General features: G+C 42.0%; 1 protein-coding gene across 8 annotated transcripts in view; it reads left to right on the top strand.

The window, feature by feature from the left end:
- The window catches only part of babam2 (BRISC and BRCA1 A complex member 2), a 243,420-nt gene that overhangs the window by 11,264 nt on the left and 212,876 nt on the right, over window positions 1-19,280 (top strand). For 5 of the 8 annotated variants that reach the window (XM_069887730.1, XM_069887731.1, XM_069887728.1 and 2 more), the window contains exons 2-3: window positions 4,644-4,833; window positions 6,396-6,472. In XM_069887730.1, the coding sequence (XP_069743831.1) occupies window positions 4,706-4,833; window positions 6,396-6,472 (205 nt within the window). In that variant the 5' untranslated portion in view covers window positions 4,644-4,705. Of the gene's footprint in view, window positions 1-4,643; window positions 4,834-6,395; window positions 6,473-18,462; window positions 18,521-19,280 lie in introns of all 8 variants that reach the window. The other 3 variants (XM_069887729.1, XM_069887733.1, XM_069887732.1) reach the window with 2 other exon arrangements.

The following is a 19,280-nucleotide window of genomic DNA, read 5'->3' as shown; positions in this document are numbered from 1 at the left end:
TGTTTAAAGAAAATTAAAAGTAACTTTTGTTTAAGTTGTGGCAGTACGCAATTAGGCAGGTGAACCAGCCCCGCTTGTCACGCATGCAGTGGGGCAGCCGGCCAAAATGGCGCTGTCGGGGGTTTCCTCTCGACCTTGGCACTGGGCTCAGAAGCCCGCGCTTGGCGACCTACATGACGCCCCGGTGATGTTGGAGCTCCCCTGGGCGATTCTCAGCCAGGTCCGGGCTGGGAGTATAAGACCAGCCAACCAGCCTGCAATAAATCAATTTTTGCTCACTGAACTCAACCCGTCAGGTTGTGCAATCCTGCAGTTAGCAGTGTAGCTGCCGCTACAATTGGTGACCCCGACAGGTTCAAACATCTTTGGACCCGACATGAATGACCCTTTGATCAACGCTATAGCCATCAAGCTTCCTGATTTCTGGGTTCAGGAGCCGGCGACCTGGTTTAGCCACGCAGAGGCTCAGTTTCACCTCCACCAGATTTCATCGGAATCAACCAAGTTTTGCCATGTGGTTGCCGCCCTGGACCAGCCACCGCCAAACGAGTGCTGCACCTCTTTCAGCACCCACATGCGGAAAATAAGTACGGGACTATCAAGCGGGTGCTCACCGGCGCCCTCGGGCTCTCCAGGCGCTAGCGTGCCACTCGGATGCTGCGCCTCGACGCCTTGGGGGACAGAACTCCAATCGAGTTGATGGACGAGATGCTCACACTCATGGGCGATAACATCAACTGCCCACTCTTCAAGCGCATCTTCCTCGACCATCTGCCTGAAGACATCTGGCCGTTACTGTCCAAGGAGAGCTTCGATGACCCTAGAAAGGTCGCTTAAAAGGCTCTGGAGCAATCGCTTGAATGATTCCTGGAACGCTCAGCAGTCCAGCAGGTTACAAGTCACGGGCATAACCACACCAAGCCTTCCTCTAGGGCTGCGGTGGAACACCCAGCCTCTGCAGGTGCCTCAAAGAGCATAGACAGAAGCAAGTCATCCACTTCAGGCCTCTGCTCCTTCCACCAGCACTGGGGTGCCAAGGCTCGGAAGTGTCCACAGTCCTGCTTGTTCCAGGGAAACAAGCAGGCTGGTCGCTGATAATGGCTGCGGCGACTCGCCAAGAACACAGCCTTCTCTACCTGAGAGATTCAGTCAGCGGCCAACACTTCCTTGTTGACACTGGGGCCCAGATCAGCATCATCCCAGCCTCAGCCATCGAGTCCCAGAACCGGCCACGAGGACCTCCCCTCCGTGCAGCCAATTTGATGGAGATCTGAACATATAGAATCAAGACCGTCCACTTCCAGATCGGCCAGTGGAAGTTCTCTCGGAGGTTCACCATTTTGTCCCTCCAACTGCCATCCTGGGTGTCGACTTCCTCCTCGCCCACGGACTCCTGGTCAACATTTGAAGTAGGCGACTGGTAGATGCCCATACCTTCCAATCCGTCCACCTCAACGCCTCCCGCACAGTGCAGCCGCAGATGGCCATGGTCAGCACGCCCAAGGACGAGTTTCAGCTTATCCTGGACGAGTTCCTGTCCCTCCTCAAGCCGCAGTTCTCTGCCGCCTCATCACGCCACGAGGTGTTTTATTACATCCCCACCCAAGGCCACCTGGTCCACGCCAAGACATGCCGGCTCCCGCCGGATAAGCTCCAGATGGCAAAGGAAGAGTTCTCGCATCTGCAGGAGCTGGGGATCATTCGACGCTCCGACAGTCCTTTGGCCTCACCACTCCACCTGTTCCCGAAAGCCTCCAGCGGCTGGTGTCCCTGTGGAAATTATCGACAGCTTAACGACGCGACAGTATATGATCGTTACATGATACCTCACATCCAGGACTTTACGGCCAACCTGCATGGCGCGAGGGTATTCTCCAATGTCGACCTGGTGCGTGGGTATCACCAAATCCTGGTGCATCCGAGGACATACCCAAAACGGCCATCATCACCCCCTTCGTCTTGTTCAAGATTCTACGCATGCCGTTTGGGCTCAAGAATGCCGCCCAGACTTTCTAACGCCTTATGGACACAGTGAGCAAGGATTTGAATTTCGTATTCATTTACCTGGACAACATCCTTGTCGCCAGCAGAGACCGGGCACAACACAAGTCTCACCTGCGCACTCTCTTCTCCCGACTGGCTGACTTCGGCCTAACGATCAATCCGCCCAAGTGCCAGTTCAAGAAAGAGTCCATGCAGTCCCTGGGCAATACCATCACGGCCAAAGGAGCCACACCTGCCGTTACGAAGGTCGTTGCAATCAGGGAGTATCCACGCCGGGACAACCTCAAGGGGTACAGGAGTTTGCGAGTATGGTCAATTTCTATAACCGCTTCATTCCAGGTATTGCGCACATCATACAGCCGCTCTTCGCCCTCATCGGGGCCAAAGACAAGACACTTGCCTGGACTCCAGAGGCCAGCAGGGCATTTGAAGCCATGAAAGATGCCCTCGCGAAGGTTACCCTACTAGTCCACCCATACACCGACCTGCACATGGTGTTCTCCGTCAATGCCTTTGCCACAGCCGTCGGTGCCATCCTGGAGCAGCAGGTGAACGGACCGTGGAAACCACTGTCCTTCTTTAGCCAACTCCTTTGCCCGCCATAGCACAAGTATAGCACTTTCGATTGTGAGTTGCTGGGCATGTACCTGGGGGTACATGATTTCTGCTATTTCTTGGAGGGGAGGCCTTTCACCATTTTTACCAACCACAAACCCCTCACTCAGACTTTCACTATAGCAAGAGATCCCTGGTCAGCCTGCCAACAGCATCATCTCTCCTTCGTGTAGGTGTTCACCACCGACATTTGGCACAAGGCGGGGAAAGACAACGTGGTCACCGACGCATTCTCAAGACCAGCCATTTGCCGGGGACCAGAAGTCTGACAAGGAGACGCGGTCTTCAGGACTGCCATCACGGGGCTGCGCTTTCAAAACATCCTGACTCCTAACAGTGAGGGCGATGTCTCCATGGGCACCCTGCGACCATTGGTTCACCAACAATGGTGCAGGCAAGTCCTCCACCGTATCCATGACCTTTCCCACCCTTCCATCTGGTCCTCGGTCCGTATGGTGACAGAGCGTTTCATCTGGCACGGGCTTCGGAAGCAGATTGCGGACTGGGCTAGAACCTGCACCCATTGCCAGCTTTCCAAGGTACACAGAGCCTGTACAAGATTTCGAACACATTCGGGAACTGTTCAGCCACATACATGTGGACATCGTCTGACCCATGCCCGTTTACCGAGGTAACCGTTACCTTTTCAGTGTGGTAGACCATACCACTCATTGGCCCGAGGCAATCCTGATACCAGATGCTTCCACGACTCCTGCTCCCGAACGCTTTTGAACGGTTGGGTTGCCTGTTTCGGTGTCCCAAACCACCTCACCAGTGATCGGGGTGCCCAGTTCACCTCTGCGGTCTGGGCACATCTCGCCAATAGGCTGGGGATCAACCTCCATCACACCACGGCCTATCATCCACAGGTCAATGGGCTCTTCGAGCGGTTGCACCGCCACCTTAATTCGGCACTTATGGCCTGCCTCACTGGCCCTGACTGGGTGGACGAACTGCTTTGGGTGCTCCTTGGCATCCGCTCGACACCCAAAGAAGACCTACGGGTGTCATCAGCCAAGCTGGTCTACGGTGCACCCGGTGAGTTTGTCAATACACTTCACAACATCCAGCAGTCACCGCACGGTCTACTTCCCCGCCTCCGGGCCCAGTTGGACTCCTTCATACCCCCACCGCCGCCCAGACATGGCACATGGGCCTCTTACGTCCCTAGTGAGCTGTACTCCGCAGAGTATGTTTTTATCAGGTGGGGCCCATCCACAGTACCTCTACAAAGACCATACGAAGGGCCGTACAAAGTCGTCCAGCATTCAGGATCCACTTTCACACTGGACATCGGGGGGTAAGAGGGAACTGTTTACGGTGGACAGGTTAAAGCCAGCCCACCTCAACCCCACCGAACCAGTAGTTGTGGCCCAACCCAAAAAGCGAGACCGCTGGCAAAAAAAGACATTGGCGTTGGTTCGGGGGGGGGGGCTGCGTGGCGGTACGCCATTAGGCAGGTGAACCGGCCCCGCTTGTCATGCATGCGGCGGGGCAGCCGGCCAAAATGGTGCCGTCGTCGTTTCCTCCCGACCTCGGCCCCAGATGCAGAAGCCTGCGCTTGGGGACCCATGTGACGCCCTGGTGACGTCGGGGGCCCCCCCAGCGCGGTTCTCTGCCAGGTCTGGGTTGGAAGTATAAGATCAGCCAGGCAGCCTGCAATAAATCAGTTTTGCTCAATGAACTCAACCCGTCTGGTTGTGCGATCCTTCAGTTAGCAGTGAAGCCGCCGCTACAAAGTAACTATTGTCTTGGTGAATTTCTATTGCTGTTGGGTTTTGGAGTCCTCTGGGCTCATAACAATACTTAGAATGGTGAATCTATAAAAATTGACGAGACTTTGAGGACATAGTTGTTGGTTTGCTTTCGACGTGGGTGTCAACCATGAATGGGTGATACATGCCATTTGGCCTATTAACATTTTAAAAGTAGCTCAATGCAATATGATTATCCATTGATATGTTGTTTTCTTTTTCAGGTACATTTTTCTCTCTTAAGCTAACTGTCTCTCTTTGAATATTCAGCTCTAAAAGCTATCCTGTTCATTGGTCTTTGAAATCGTCACTGTGGAGGCAGTTGAATTGAAATGTCACCAGAAGTTACCTTGAATAGAATTTCTCCTGCACTTCGTCCCTTTATCTCCAATGTGGTTAGAAATGGGAAAATTGGCTTGGATGCTACAAATAATCTCAAAATTACTGACCTCAAATCAGGGTATGTAGTTGGCAATGAGTGTTAAAAGTTTAATTAATTTCATTATTTTGTGATGTCTGTTAACGATTTCTCTATACCAATGCAATAATATCATAAAAATATAAATTTAAGCACTGATGGTTTAAACTCACTTTATGTGGGTGCTTCAATTACGGCAAAAGTTTAGTTGACAATATTATGATTGGTTATTTTTTGCATAGCCATTTACTTCCAGTTTCATAATAGAGGGTTATGAACTTTTACACAGCATGAAAAAAGTTAATAATAACAATTGTGTGACATCACATGTTCAATGTACCGTATGTTGTTTATTTCAGGACCATGTTAAAATCCTTGAATTTAGAACTGATGGTGGAGAATAGTGATTTTCGAATAATTCTGTGCACAAACTCCAAGATTCTAAGCAAATACATGCTGCCGAAATCTAAATTGTTTTTTAAGTCCTCCCTTCACATTCTCAAGTTATCTTTTTCTGCTCAACCCGGTTTGCAATGATGTCTCTCTCACTTCTTGTGCTAAAAGTCACGATACCATTGCCAGTTGCATTCAGATGCCAGTTGGAAAATCTTGTTTATTTAAATTCTACATTAATCTGAGCTGTCCTTTGCAAATTCAAAGAATAACTCCTTGTATTCTGTCTTAACAGTCTCAAACCAGACAGCATTAACATCAATTTCTTCTATTTCCTTTGTCCCCTCTCCCATGTCTCTCTCTTTCCCTATCCCTTTATCTCCTTTCTCCTAGCACCTTACCCCTTTCCTTCTATCACAGAGCTATCCTTGGCCCTTCCCCTATCACTTCTCAACTTTTTCTATTCTACCCTTGCACTGTTAGCCTGTGCTCCTCTCTGCTCCCTCCTGCCTCCCCACCCCCTTTTTTGCCTGATGAAGGGCCCATTATTCTGTGTAGCCCTCTGAATTTTTCCAGCACGTTTATGTATTATACTTGACCCCAGCATCTTCAGACTTCCTTGTTTAAATTAATTCTTATTAATGCCTTTTATATGACCACTGATATTTCTGAGTCCGAAATCCTCTTGATTAAGAACCAGAGAATTTAATTTGAACTCCAAAATTAGTATGACTCTTTGGGAAAGTATCCATTAAAACTATTCTTAAGGTGAAATGTTAATCAATGATTCTGTAAAGAGCATGAGTTTCTTGAGTCGGCTAGCCAAAGAACTTTCCTCAGCCATGACCTCCAAAACATTAAGGTGATAATGTGGCAGCTTTACTAAGTCCAAAATGAATGTAGTGCGTGCAATTTTAAGAAAAAGAAAGGAGTTTCAAAATGATTTCTTGTTGATGCAGGTTGCTCTCGGAACATATTCTGGTCTAATGCATTTGTAATCTGTTTTTGATACTAAATTCAAATAAAAATACATATGCATAGTTTGATATATTTTGTAGTTTTCAACTTTACTTTGGTACTAACTGAATAAATGAATTGGATTTTGCCTAAAAAAAACCCAGCAGCTCCAGTAATTTTCCTGACAACTGTTGCGAGAGTTGTCAGGAATTGTTTTCTATTGTTTTACATTGGTCTTTGGTCCTTTCTTTCAGGTGCACATCATTAACACCTGGACCCTGTGGCGATCGGTTTAAGCTGCACATTCCATATGCTGGAGAGACGCTAAAATGTGAGGATTATTTTATATTCAGAAATTGGCTCATTCTAGCAGGTTAAAAAGGAAGTATGCATTCAGAATTTCACAGAACATGCTGTGGACCTTTGACAAAAGTGGCACTGTTCATGAATTGTTCAAGCATGTTAATTGTGACTCTTTTTAAACTGGCAATTTTACATTCCTGTACAAAAACATCGTGAAGAGCAGAATGTCGGAAATAATAAATATTGAACAGTAAAGTGAAGCCATGGAAAAGATGGAGAGCAGGATTGAAATTATTGGTTTTTAAGAGGCCTTTAAGTGAAGTAATGAAATAAGTGTGCCAAAGCAAACGATCAGGGCAGACAGCTAGCTTGTGATACCTGAAAACTGCAATGAATGAGGGTGAAAGAGAACGGATGTGGAACTTAAATTCAGACCTGAAAGGTGCAAAATGGAATATAAAGCTGAAAGACGACATTGAGGTGTCCATGGAAGTTGTAGAAATTGACAAAGATAGGACGAGTAAGACAAAATGTTGGAAACGGAGTTTGAACAAATTCAGCCACTGACAGCCAGGCGCTGGGCCAATCAGAATTTATTGTCATGAACAAGTCGTGCAATTTGTTGTTTTGCGGTAACATCATAGAGCAAACATTCATATAAACTACCTTACAACAATAAATAAAAATAGTGCACAAAAAGTTAAAGTAAGGCAATGTCGTCAGGAATCTGATGGCAGCAGGAAGAAGCTTACCTTGTGCCGCTGAGTGCTCGTTTTTAGGCTCCTGTACCTTTTTTCTAATGGTAGCAGAGTGAAGAGGGCATGGCTTGGGTGGTGGGAAGTCCTTGAGGATAGAGGCTGTTTTCTTAAGACACCACCTCTAATAGATGTCCTTGATGGAGTGAAGTCTGGTGCCCGTGACGTCAGCTGAGTTAACAACCCTCTGGAGTTTTTTCTTGTCCTGAGCATTGGCACCTTCAGACAGTGAAGCAACCAGCCAGGATGTAGAAGTCTTTTGTGACCTACCGAATCTCCTCAAGCACCTCACAAAGTATAGCCGCTGGCGAGCCTTCTTCATGATTGTATTGACATGGCGGCTCCAGGACAGATGCTCGGAGATGTCGACACCCAGGAATTTGAAGTTCTTGACCCTCTCCACATCTGATGAGGACTGGGCCGTGTTCTCCTGACTTCCTCCTGAAAACCACGATCATAATGTTGAGTGTAAGGTTGTTGGCATGACACAGCTTCACGAGCTAATCTATCTCTCTCCTGTGCATTTCCTCATTGCCATTTGTGATTCTGCCGACAACTGGTGTCATCGGCAAGTTTGGAGATAGCATTGGTGAGAGTTATATATTGAGGAAACTTAGTCAAACATGAAAGTACACGACAGTGTTTTTTATAGCAGCAGAGGTGAGGTGGAGGCAGGTGAAATTGAGGAATCTTGCAGCAGAAAAGGAGATGATTTGGTAACTGTCTGTTCTCTGAAAAGACTGTCATTTTTTAGTTTTTTGCTTTTTCATGTTAATTCTGTAAATTAGTCCTCTTCATGAGGATGTCCAAATTATTTTTAAATGCTCTTATAAAATCTTTTCACTGCATTTTCAATGCATTCTGGATCTTATTATTTAAAGCAAATAAAGATTTTCTGAGATGTTTTAGAAACTACTTTAAACTTGATTAGCAACCCATTTTCCAGATGGAAGTTTATGACCTTTTTTTTTCAAAATACCAAATTTTGAGGAACTGTTTGATTTACCTTTTGGATTACTTTCTTCGATGGAAAAGTAAGATACATCAAATAAAACAAAAATCTTTGCTGGTCCCACCCAATCTTTGCACATTATTGAAGTCTCTGAGGCACACCATTGGTTGCAGACCTCCAATCTGAGAAGCAATCATCCACCATTATTCTCTGGCTTCTCTAGCTTCTGCAACACATTAACAAGCTTTGGAGAGGAATCAATTAAATAGATCGAAGACAGGCCTCAGAATAAAACGGGATTTTAATTCTAATGTCTCAAATCAGAGGGGCAAGATATGTTAATCTCCTCCCTCAAGGACAGGTCTGGGCAATTAACATTGATGGTGCAGTGCCCTACCCAGAATGTCCTGTTTATAGGAATACCATGGCATTCAGTACAAAGAGATATTCCCAAGATCAAAACTTCCCATGCCCGCTATAAATTGTGCGCATTCATTCATTGCCTCTATTATTTCATTCACGCTATAATATTCCCATGATCACTATAAATTACCGGCGCGTCTTTCCCACGGCTGATATAAATTGTGCGCATTCATTCATTGCCTCTATTATTTAATTCACGCTATAATATTCCCATGATCACTATAAATTACCGGCGCGTCTTTCCCACGGCTGATATAAATTGTGCACATTCATTCATTGCCTCTATTATTTCATTCACGCTATAATATTCCCATGATCACTATAAATTACCGGCGCGTCTTTCCCACGGCTGATATAAATTGTGCGCATTCTTTCAATGCCACTATTATATTCCCATGTCCATTATAAATTGCTGGTTTGACTTTCCCATAGGTGCTATTAATGTTGCGTGTTCTGTCAACATGTAAAATATTCTGGTTTACTGTGCACCCACATATAACACGTGGGAGGATGAGTTTTGTTTGCATGAAAATATGGTACACGATAAATGGTAGGTCACTGAGAAGTGAGGTTGAGCTGAGGGATCTGGGAGAGCAGATACGGAATTCCCCGAAAGTGTTGTCACATATTGGTAGGGTTGTAAAGAGAGCTTTTGGCATATTGGCCTTCATAAATCAAAGTGTTGAATACTGGAATTGGGATGTTATATTAAAGTTGTATAAGACATTGGTGAGGCCAATTTTGGAGTATTTTGGTCGTCTAACTACAGGAAGGATATCAATAAGATAGAGTGTTGAGAGGATTTACTAGGATGTTACCCAGATGTCAGGGTCTGAGTTCCAGGGAAAGGTTAATCAGGGCTTTATTCCCTGGAATGTAGAAGAATGAGGGGAGATTTGTTGGAGATATTTAAAATTATGAGGGGGATAGATAGAATAAATGCAGATAGGCTTTTTCCATTGAAGATTCAAACAAAATGACATGGGTTAAGAGTGAAAGGGGAAAAGTTTAGGGGGAACATGAAGGGAAACTTCTTTACTCAGAAGTCCCTTTTCCACTGGCACCCTGTCCCAGGAATTAACTGCGAATTTACTAGGACAGGGTCCAATGGAAAAGGAACATTGTGCAAACGCCAGCTTCATATTACATCATTTCACACCGGGGATTAACCACCTCTATCCCATCTCATATCCCAAGCGTTTGCTGATGCCAGTGTGTAGATAAAACCAGTAGAAAAGGGACAGCAAAAGATCACCCATTTCCAGTTGAATGTAGAACACTTCGATCGCCAGGGATGAGTGTGTTCAGTGGAAAAGCAATAGTGTCCCAGTTAAGGGTGGCTCAGTAGAAACTGCACAAAGTGTTTCCTATCCCGGGGCACTGCACAGCCAATTAACTGGAATGCCAGTGGAAAAGGGACTAGAGAGTGGTGGGAGTGTGGAACGAGCTGACAGCTGAAGTGGTAGATGTGCGCTCGATTTTAGCATGTAAGGTGAATTTGGACAGGTATGTGGATGGGAGAGGTATGGAGAGCTATGGACTGAGTGCAGGTCAGTGGAACAAGGCAAGAAAAAGTGGTTTGGCCAGACTAGAGGGGCCAAAGTGGTCTGTTTCTGTTCTATAATTGTTCTATAGTTCTCTCTAGTTGACACTGTACCTCTATATATTGATTTAGAACACTTTCATCAACACATTTGACAAATTTCAAGCTATCCAGCCAGCCCTTTTACAGTATGGGAGACCCATTTAATATATGGAAAGTTAAAATCTCCTCTATCACAATCTTATGTTTCATGCTGCTGTCTCCTATCTCTCTGCAGATTTCCTCTCATTTATTATTGCGCAGTCTATATTATAACCCCACGAGTGTAGTTATTATATTATAACCCCTTTTCCGTTCCTCAGCTCTGTCTATGTAGTTTCAGTAGACAAGCCCTCTGGTCTGTTCTGCCTAAGCACAACTGTGATATTTTCCCTGATGAGCAAAGCCACTCCTCCCCCTTTCATTACCACCCATTTTTTCATGTCTAAAGGAATGGCAGTCCGGAACATTGAGCTGCCAGTCATGGCCCTCCTGCAACCAAGTTTTACTAATGACCACATTCTTATAATGTGGCAATCCTCGCTCTAAGCTCATCCATCTTTCCTACAATACTCCTTACATTGAAATAGGTGCACCTGAGAACATTTCCACAACTTTCAACCCATTAACTTCTAATGGTGCATGCAATTTTCTTAATATCTTTTCCCTTTACTCCTCTATCTACTCTGGCACTCTGGTTCCCATACCCCTGCAAATCTAGTTTAAACCCTCGTCAAATCTAGTCAAACTGGTATAAAGTTGCTTTGGTATTATATTTTAAAATAACATGTAAATATACAGAAGAAGCAAAACATTGTTAAAAGAATACTTTTATCACCATTGCTCTGATGAACAGAGCACCCAGTTAAAAGAATACTTTCATCACCATTGCTCTGATGAACAAAGCACCCAGTTAAAAGAATACTTTCATCATCATTGCTCTGATGAACAAAGCACCCAGTTAAAAGAATACTTTCATCACCATTGCTCTGATGAACAAAGCACCCAGTTAAAAGAATACTTTCATCATCATTGCTCTGATGAACAAAGCACCCAGTTAAAAGAATACTTTCATCATCATTGCTCTGATGAACAAAGCACCCAGTTAAAAGAATACTTTCATCACCATTGCTCTGATGAACAAAGCACCCAGTTAAAAGAATAATTTCATCACCATTGCTCTTATGAACAAAGCACCCAGTTAAAAGAATACTTTCATCACCATTGCTCTGATGAACAAAGCACCCAGTTAAAAGAATACTTTCATCATCATTGCTCTGATGAACAAACACCCAGTTAAAAGAATACTTTCAACATCATTGCTCTGATGAACAAAGCACCCAGTTAAAAGAATACTTTCATCACCATTGCTCCGATGAACAGAGCACCCAGTTAAAAGAATACTTTCATCACCATTGCTCCGATGAACAAAGCACCCAGTTAAAAGAATACTTTCATCATCATTGCTCTGATGAACAAAGCAACCAGTCAAAAGAATACTTTCATCACCATTGCTCTTATGAACAAAGCACCCAGTTGAAAGAATACTTTCATCATCATTGCTCTGATGAACAAAGCACCCAGTTAAAAGAATACTTTCATCACCATTGCTCCGATGAACAGAGCACCCAGTTAAAAGAATACTTTCATCACCATTGCTCCGATGAACAAAGCACCCAGTTAAAAGAATACTTTCATCACCATTGCTCTGATGAACAAAGCAACCAGTCAAAAGAATACTTTCATCTCCATTGCTCTTATGAACAAAGCACCCAGTTAAAAGAATACTTTCATAACCTTTGCTCTTATGAACAAAGCACCCAGTTAAAAGAATACTTTCATCATTATTGCTCTGATGAACAAAGCACCCAGTTAAAAGAATACTTTCATCTCCATTGCTCTTATGAACAAAGCACCCAGTTAAAAGAATACTTTCATCACCATTGGTCTGATGAACAAAGCACCCAGTTAAAAGAATACTTTCATCATCATTGCTCTGATGAACAAAGCACCCAGTTAAAAGAATACTTTCATCACCATTGCTCCGATGAACAAAGCACCCAGTTAAAAGAATACTTTCGTCACCATTGCTCCGATGAACAAAGCACCCAGTTAAAAGAATACTTTCGTCACCATTGCTCCGATGAACAAAGCACCCAGTTAAAAGAATACTTTCATCACCATTGCTCTGATGAACAAAGCACCCTGTTAAAAGAATACTTTCATCACCATTGCTCCGATGAACAGAGCACCCAGTTAAAAGAATACTTTCATCACCATTGCTCCGATGAACAGAGCACCCAGTTAAAAGAATACATTCATCACCATTGCTCCGATGGACAGAGCACCCAGTTAAAAGAATACTTTCATCACCATTGCTCCGATGAACAAAGCACCCAGTTAAAAGAATACTTTCATCACCATTGCTCCGATGAACAAAGCACCCAGTTAAAAGAATACTTTCATCACCATTGCTCCGATGAACAAAGCACCCAGTTAAAAGAATAATTTCATCACCATTGCTCCGATGAACAAAGCACCCAGTTAAAAGAATACTTTCATCACCATTGCTCTGATGAACAAAGCACCCAGTTAAAAGAATACTTTCATCACCATTGCTCTGATGAACAAAGCACCCACTTAAAATAATACTTTCATCACCATTGCTCCGATGAACAGAGCACCCAGTTAAAAGAATACTTTCATCCCCATTGCTCCGATGAACAAAGCACTCAGTTAAAAGAATACTTTCATCATCATTGCTCTGATGAACAAAGCACCCAGTTAAAAGAATACTTTCATCACCATTGCTCTGATGAACAGAGCACGCAGTTAAAAGAATACTTTCATTACCATTGCTCTGATGAACAAAGCACCCAGTTAAAAGAATTCTTTCATCACCATTGCTCTGATGAACAAAGCAGCCAGTCAAAAGAATACTTTCATCTCCATTGCTCTTATGAACAAAGCACCCAGTTAAAAGAATACTTTCATCACCATTGCTCCGATGAACAAAGCACCCAGTCAAAAGAATACTTTCAACACCATTGCTCTGATGAACAAAGCAGCCAGTCAAAAGAATACTTTCATCTCCATTGCTCTTATGAACAAAACACCCAGTTAAAAGAATACTTTCATAACCTTTGCTCTTATGAACAAAGCACCCAGTTAAAAGAATACTTTCTTCACCATTGCTCTGATGAACAGTGCACCCAGTTAAAAGAATACTTTCATTACCTTTGCTCTGATGAACAGAGCACCCAGTTGAAGTAACATCTGGCAGCTGTGGTAATTCTTGTGAGTTTTTGATTGGATTCACTTGATTGATGAAATGGGATACCTCCTCCACGTGTGACTACATACATTTATACATCAGTGAACAGTGGAATAATTGGTTGGTGATACTTGTTAAATCAGATTTGATTTCTCTTCACTTACCTTTACAATTTAGATTAAATGCATATTATTTCTATTTAAACTATTAGTTATTTCCCAACTAGAGATGGAGGTCCTAGTCCTTAAGGAAGGTCACTTAATAGCAGTGCCTTAGAATGCCATCTAATAGATGACAATTTAAGTATACTTCAAAGTCGCTGTAAAGAAAAATTTATCCACTTTAAAAATAGTAGCCGTATGCCATATCTTTGTCAAAAGCATGTGTTCTACCTGAGTCCTGTGTTCTTCAGTACCCCCATATTTCTTGATTTCCAACCTATCCAAAAATCGTTGATCTCAATTTGAATAAACTTGATGACCAAACAGCCATGATCTGTCTGGATAGAATATTCCAAGAATTTTCCACTTCCTGCATGAAAAAAATTATTAATTTCAATCCTAAATGGTGTGCTTCCAATTCTGAGATTGTGACATTTGATTCTAGTCTCTTCAGTGAGGGAAACAAATGCCCAAGATTTAAGTATTTCATTTGAAAAGCAAGTTTAAAAAATGTAATGTTTGTCAAGCGGGACTATCTTATTCTGAATTTAAGACGTGTAACTTGAATCATTTGGCCAAATTTAATACTGTGGTTACTGTCATTGATTAAATATAAAGTATAAACTTATACTTCAAATATAAAGTATAAACTTATATTTTATATACAATTATGAAAACTCAAGCAAAGCAACCATGAAGTAATATTTTTTAAAAATAAACCGTCTCGTGTAGTTTGGGCAGTGGGATTATTGTAATATAAATCTCTTCAGAATGCTCTTTTATGTGACAAAAATAATTGGTCTCTCTTATGTGCTGTCCTATTTAATGAGTACTTGAAGCATATTTTAGCATTTTATGGTACAATATACATACAAACTTGTGTTTGGGAATGTTATCATGAGTACTCCATCTGGTTTGTGTATAGATGTACACAAAACTATATAAACATTTCCCCTGTAAGTATTTATAAAAGACTTGACAGAATTTCATTTTGTTGGAATTGTATCAATCATCATTTCTCATGAGTAGAAATTGTTAAGTATTGTAGTGGAACATAGCAAGTATACTGTCTACATATAAAATTATGTATGCATCCATCTTTTTCACAACTCCAAGTTTTTACCTTTTTCAGTGATTCCACTCTGGCTACAACTTTAAAATGTGCTACATCTAGTGTTATCCCTCTTTGACACCATGCTTTCAACTCTTCCCTACCATCCATGCTAATAAACCCTGCCTGATTGTAATCAGTCTGATTGTAACTCTTCTTACCTCTGGAATTTCCCCAACAGCCCCACATCCATACCTACCCTCACCTCTTAGATGCCACATCACTTTAGCATAATCATCAATAGATATTGCATGTTATGGTACATCGACTCCCATTTCTTTCTTGTGGTTAACATTGCTTTTCTGACAGTTATTCTTTCACATTTTTCTCCAGTTAAACATTGAGAAGACTGACTGCAATCATCTGTGAGTTGCCGGCTCAACTTGCATCACATTGTTCACGCTTTATCCAATTTGACTTCCAAATTAACATCCTCTGTTACAAACACGAACTGTTTCCAAAGGAGACATGTTATTTCATTCCTGATCTTTGGCCCTCTGCTTCTAAATTCTTCAATTATGGTTTGATGAACTTGGATTTGAAGAGTAAAATCTTCTAATTCTGATTTTGGTGTGCCAGACCAGCAGATTTGCTTTGTTGCAAATGCTCCAATCCACTTTTCCTCTACTTTCTCAGATGCTGCATCGAAAGATAATATTTTTAGTGGCTCTGCAAAGGGGCTCCAGAATTCAATCTTTTTGAATTCACCAGGGTCAAGATGCATTCGCTTCCATGGGTGCTGCTGAGTTTTTCCAGCAAGCTGTTTCCCCCCCCCACCCCACACCCCCCCGCTCCAGATTCCTGCAGCTGCAGCCTTTTGATAATTCTTTGATGATCAGAGTTTTGCAATGTTGTTTCCTCTTCAAGACATTTTGAATTAAAATGCTTATCTACCTTTTAATTTTATTTTCTTTCCTTATTCTATCATTCTCAACTCCTACCCATCATCCTGATTGCTTCTTTTCTTTGACTTCCTGTGAATATCCATTCCCCCATATATTATTTGAGTGTTGTTGGACATCTTTGTTCCAGAATTCCTTTTTCCAACTCTTCCAATTTCTTCATTATCCACAAAATGCTCCATTGACTAAGCTTTTTGTTTACCTTTCTATTATCTATTCTGATGTAAGTTAAAGAGATCAACAACTCCGGAAGGTTCTCAGTACCTTTGATAATTTATTACACATTAGAGTCATAAAGTTTTACTGCTCAGAAGTGGCCCTTCTGCTCAACTTTGTCTACCTGGAGGACTCACGTGATGGAGTAGGTAGGGTAAAACCAGCCCTCTCCAGAAAAGAAGAAAAAAAAAGTTAAGAAAAGACAAAGTTCAATAAATATAAAATATAAGAAATAAAAGATAAAGTTGCAGAGAAGGGAAAGAAGATGGCACCTAAGAAGGAAAAAGTAAAAACAATGGGGGAAAAAAAGAAGAAAAGACACCGGAAAAGAAAGGAGAAGGCCTTACCTGCATGAAGGAACAGGGAGCCGTGGTGGCAAAGAGCGCCCGATCTCCGAGGTTGGTGTTGGCCCTGCAGAGTCGCAACCCCCCCCCCCGACCGGTGGACTGCAAAAATGGCTCTCTGAGCCAAACAAAAGTGCTCAACTGCAATCTAAGGTAAAGGAAAACACCGACGGGAGGGGGGCTCAGCCGAGGAGCAGGCAACCCCGGCGTGACCAGCTGAGGGACACCCGACAACAGGGCTCTCAGCTGGAAGATGGAAAGCGGCAGGAGAGGGAGTGAAGTACCAGGTGAGAAAGAAAGTTGACGGGGTGAATGGCAAGAGGAGCAGCAGCAGGAGGCTCGACAGATGAGCAGCTCAGAAGGAGAGGACCAACAGCAAGAGGCCAAGCAAGAAGAGACCCAACAAAGTGAGACAAGCAACTCATCAGAAAAATCAGAAGAGACACAGATACAAAGAAGGGAAGAAGAAGACACAAACACAGGTACAGACACAGAAGAAGAGGAAGAAGAAGACCAAGATCTTCACAGAGAAATAAAGGTAAAATAGATGGACAGAATATAGATAAAGCTTTTTTTGAAGAACAAATGAGAGCATTAAACGAATGGTTGTCATTAGAAGTTAGAAGAAAAATGAAAAGAACACAAGATAAAATGCAGTAATTAGAACTAGTCATGACAGAAATAGGGAAAAGAGTAGAAAATGTGGAAGAACGAGAAACGGCTGTAGAAATGGAAGTAAATGACTTAAGAGGAAAATTGAAAGAAAGTGATAAAAAAATTAAAGAGACACAAGAGTTGTTAGCTCAGAAAATTGATATGTTGGAAAATTATAGTAGGCGAAACAACATAAAAATAGTGGGCCTAAAGGAAGATGAAGAAGGGACAGATATGAAGGAATTTATAAAAGAATGGATCCCGAAGGTCCTGTGAAAGCCAGAAATGGAAATAGAAGGGGCACACAGAGCATTAGCTCTGAAACCACAGTCACATCAAAAACCAAGATAAGATGCATCTTAGTAAAATTCCTGAGATACACGACAAGAGAAAATATACTGGAGCAGGCAAGGAATAAAATTAGAGAAAACAATACACCATTGGAATACAAGGGTCAAAAAATATTTTTTTACCCAGACATAAGTTTTGAACTCTTAAAGAAGAGGAAGGAGTTTAATACAGGAAAATCGATCCTATGGAAAAAAGATTATAAATTTGTGTTAAGACATCCAGCTGTGCTTAAAATATTTATCGCCGAGGAGCAAAACAAACTGTTCTCGGATCCAGAGGAAGCACAAGAATTTGCAGAATGCCTGCAGGACAGAAGGAGAGATGAAGAGATGTAATAAGAATGAAGAATGGCGATAAAGTATATATAAAGATGTAAAAACAATGTATATGTAAAGAACTAAAGAAGGGAAAGAGAAGGAAGGAAGTAAGTGGGGAAAAAAGGGAGAACTTTGTTATATGTGTAAAAAAAAAAGTGTTTTCTGGGGGATTGGGGGGGAGAGAATAACGGTCACTGTGAAATAAGTTGACGCTTGCGAGCAGGATCGCAATCCAAACGGAATGGGGAGTTATGGTAGCCCGGCAAGGGATAAGGGGCAACTCAGGGGGGGGGGGTGTATTTGGGGTTAAGGTAATATTGGATGTGGGAGTTGTTGGAGTATTTTATGTTTTAAATGTGTTGTCATACATTAAGTTTAAAAAGGGAAAACTGAGAGTTGAAAATGGGGAAAAGTGGGATGGTGGTTATGAGGAAGCAGAAATGAGGTGTAAACAGGATATGAGATGGTCACGTTGAACTATATGACTATAAACATTAATGGAATACATAACCAAATTAAAAGGAAGAGGCTATTAAATTTACTGAAGAAAGAAAAAATAGATATAGCATTCGTGCAGGAAACGCATCTAACTGAAGTGGAACATAACAAATTAAAGAGAGACTGGGTAGGGCATGTAACGGCAGCATCATATAATTCAAAAGCTAGAGGAGTAGCTATATTAATTAATAAAAATGTACCAATCAAAATAGAGGAGGAAATAATAGATCCAGCAGGGAGGTATGTAATGATAAAGTGTCAGATATATTCAGAATTTTGGAATTTGCTCAATATATATGCACCTAATGAGAAGGATCCAAAGTTTATGCAGGATATTTTTTTTGAAGATTGTAGATACACAAGAAATATATTGATAGGAGGGGATTTTAACCTTAATTTGGATCCAATGTTGGATAAAACTGGACAAAGGACAAGTAAAAAGAATAAAGTGGACAAATGTATGGTTAAATCAATGCAGGAAATGAAACATGGAGGAGAGCAGCACCCAGGAGAGAAGGAATACTCATATTATTCAGGTAGGCATAAAACGTACTCAAGGATTGATATGTTTTTGTTGTCGGCTCATATTCAAGGGAGAGTTAGGAAAACGGAATATAAAGCTAGATCATTCACCCCTGTGAATGTCCTCAAATAGAACTGGAGGACATCCCACCAAGAACATATAGATGGAGGTTAAACTCCATGCTACTTAAAGGGCAGGAATTTAGAGAGTTCATTGAAAGCCAAACTAAAACATATTTTGAAATAAATACGGAATCAGTGAAAGACAAATTTATATTATGGGATGCAATGAAAGCCTTCATTAGAGGGCAGGTAATAAGTTGTGTAACTAGGATGAAAAAGGACTATAATTGGGAAATAGAGCAGTTGGAAAGGGAGATAGTAAGTACGGAAAAGGAACTAGTAAAAAGGGATGATATAACAAAAAGGAGAGAATTGGTGGACAAAAAAATAAAATACAAAACATTACAAATGTACAAGGCAGAGAAAAACATAATGAAAATAAAGCAAAAGTATTAGGAACTGGGAGAAAAACACATAGAATATTAGCCTGGCAACTTAAAACAGAACAAGCCAAGAGAACTGTATTGGCATCAAGGAAAAAGGACAAACAAATTACATATATCTCAATAGATATTAATGAGAACTTTAAGGAATTTTATGAACAATTATACCAAACTGAGAATGAGGGGAAAGATGATAAAATAGAAGAGTTTTTAAGCTAAAATTGAACTGCCGAAATTGCAAGAAGAGGAACAAAACAAACTGATAAAG

The sequence above is a fragment of the Narcine bancroftii genome, chromosome 6 (genome assembly GCF_036971445.1).
Source record: "Narcine bancroftii isolate sNarBan1 chromosome 6, sNarBan1.hap1, whole genome shotgun sequence".
NCBI lineage: Eukaryota > Metazoa > Chordata > Chondrichthyes > Torpediniformes > Narcinidae > Narcine > Narcine bancroftii.
Note: the sequence above shows the minus strand (reverse complement) of the source record. Positions and strands in the feature narration are given on the sequence as shown.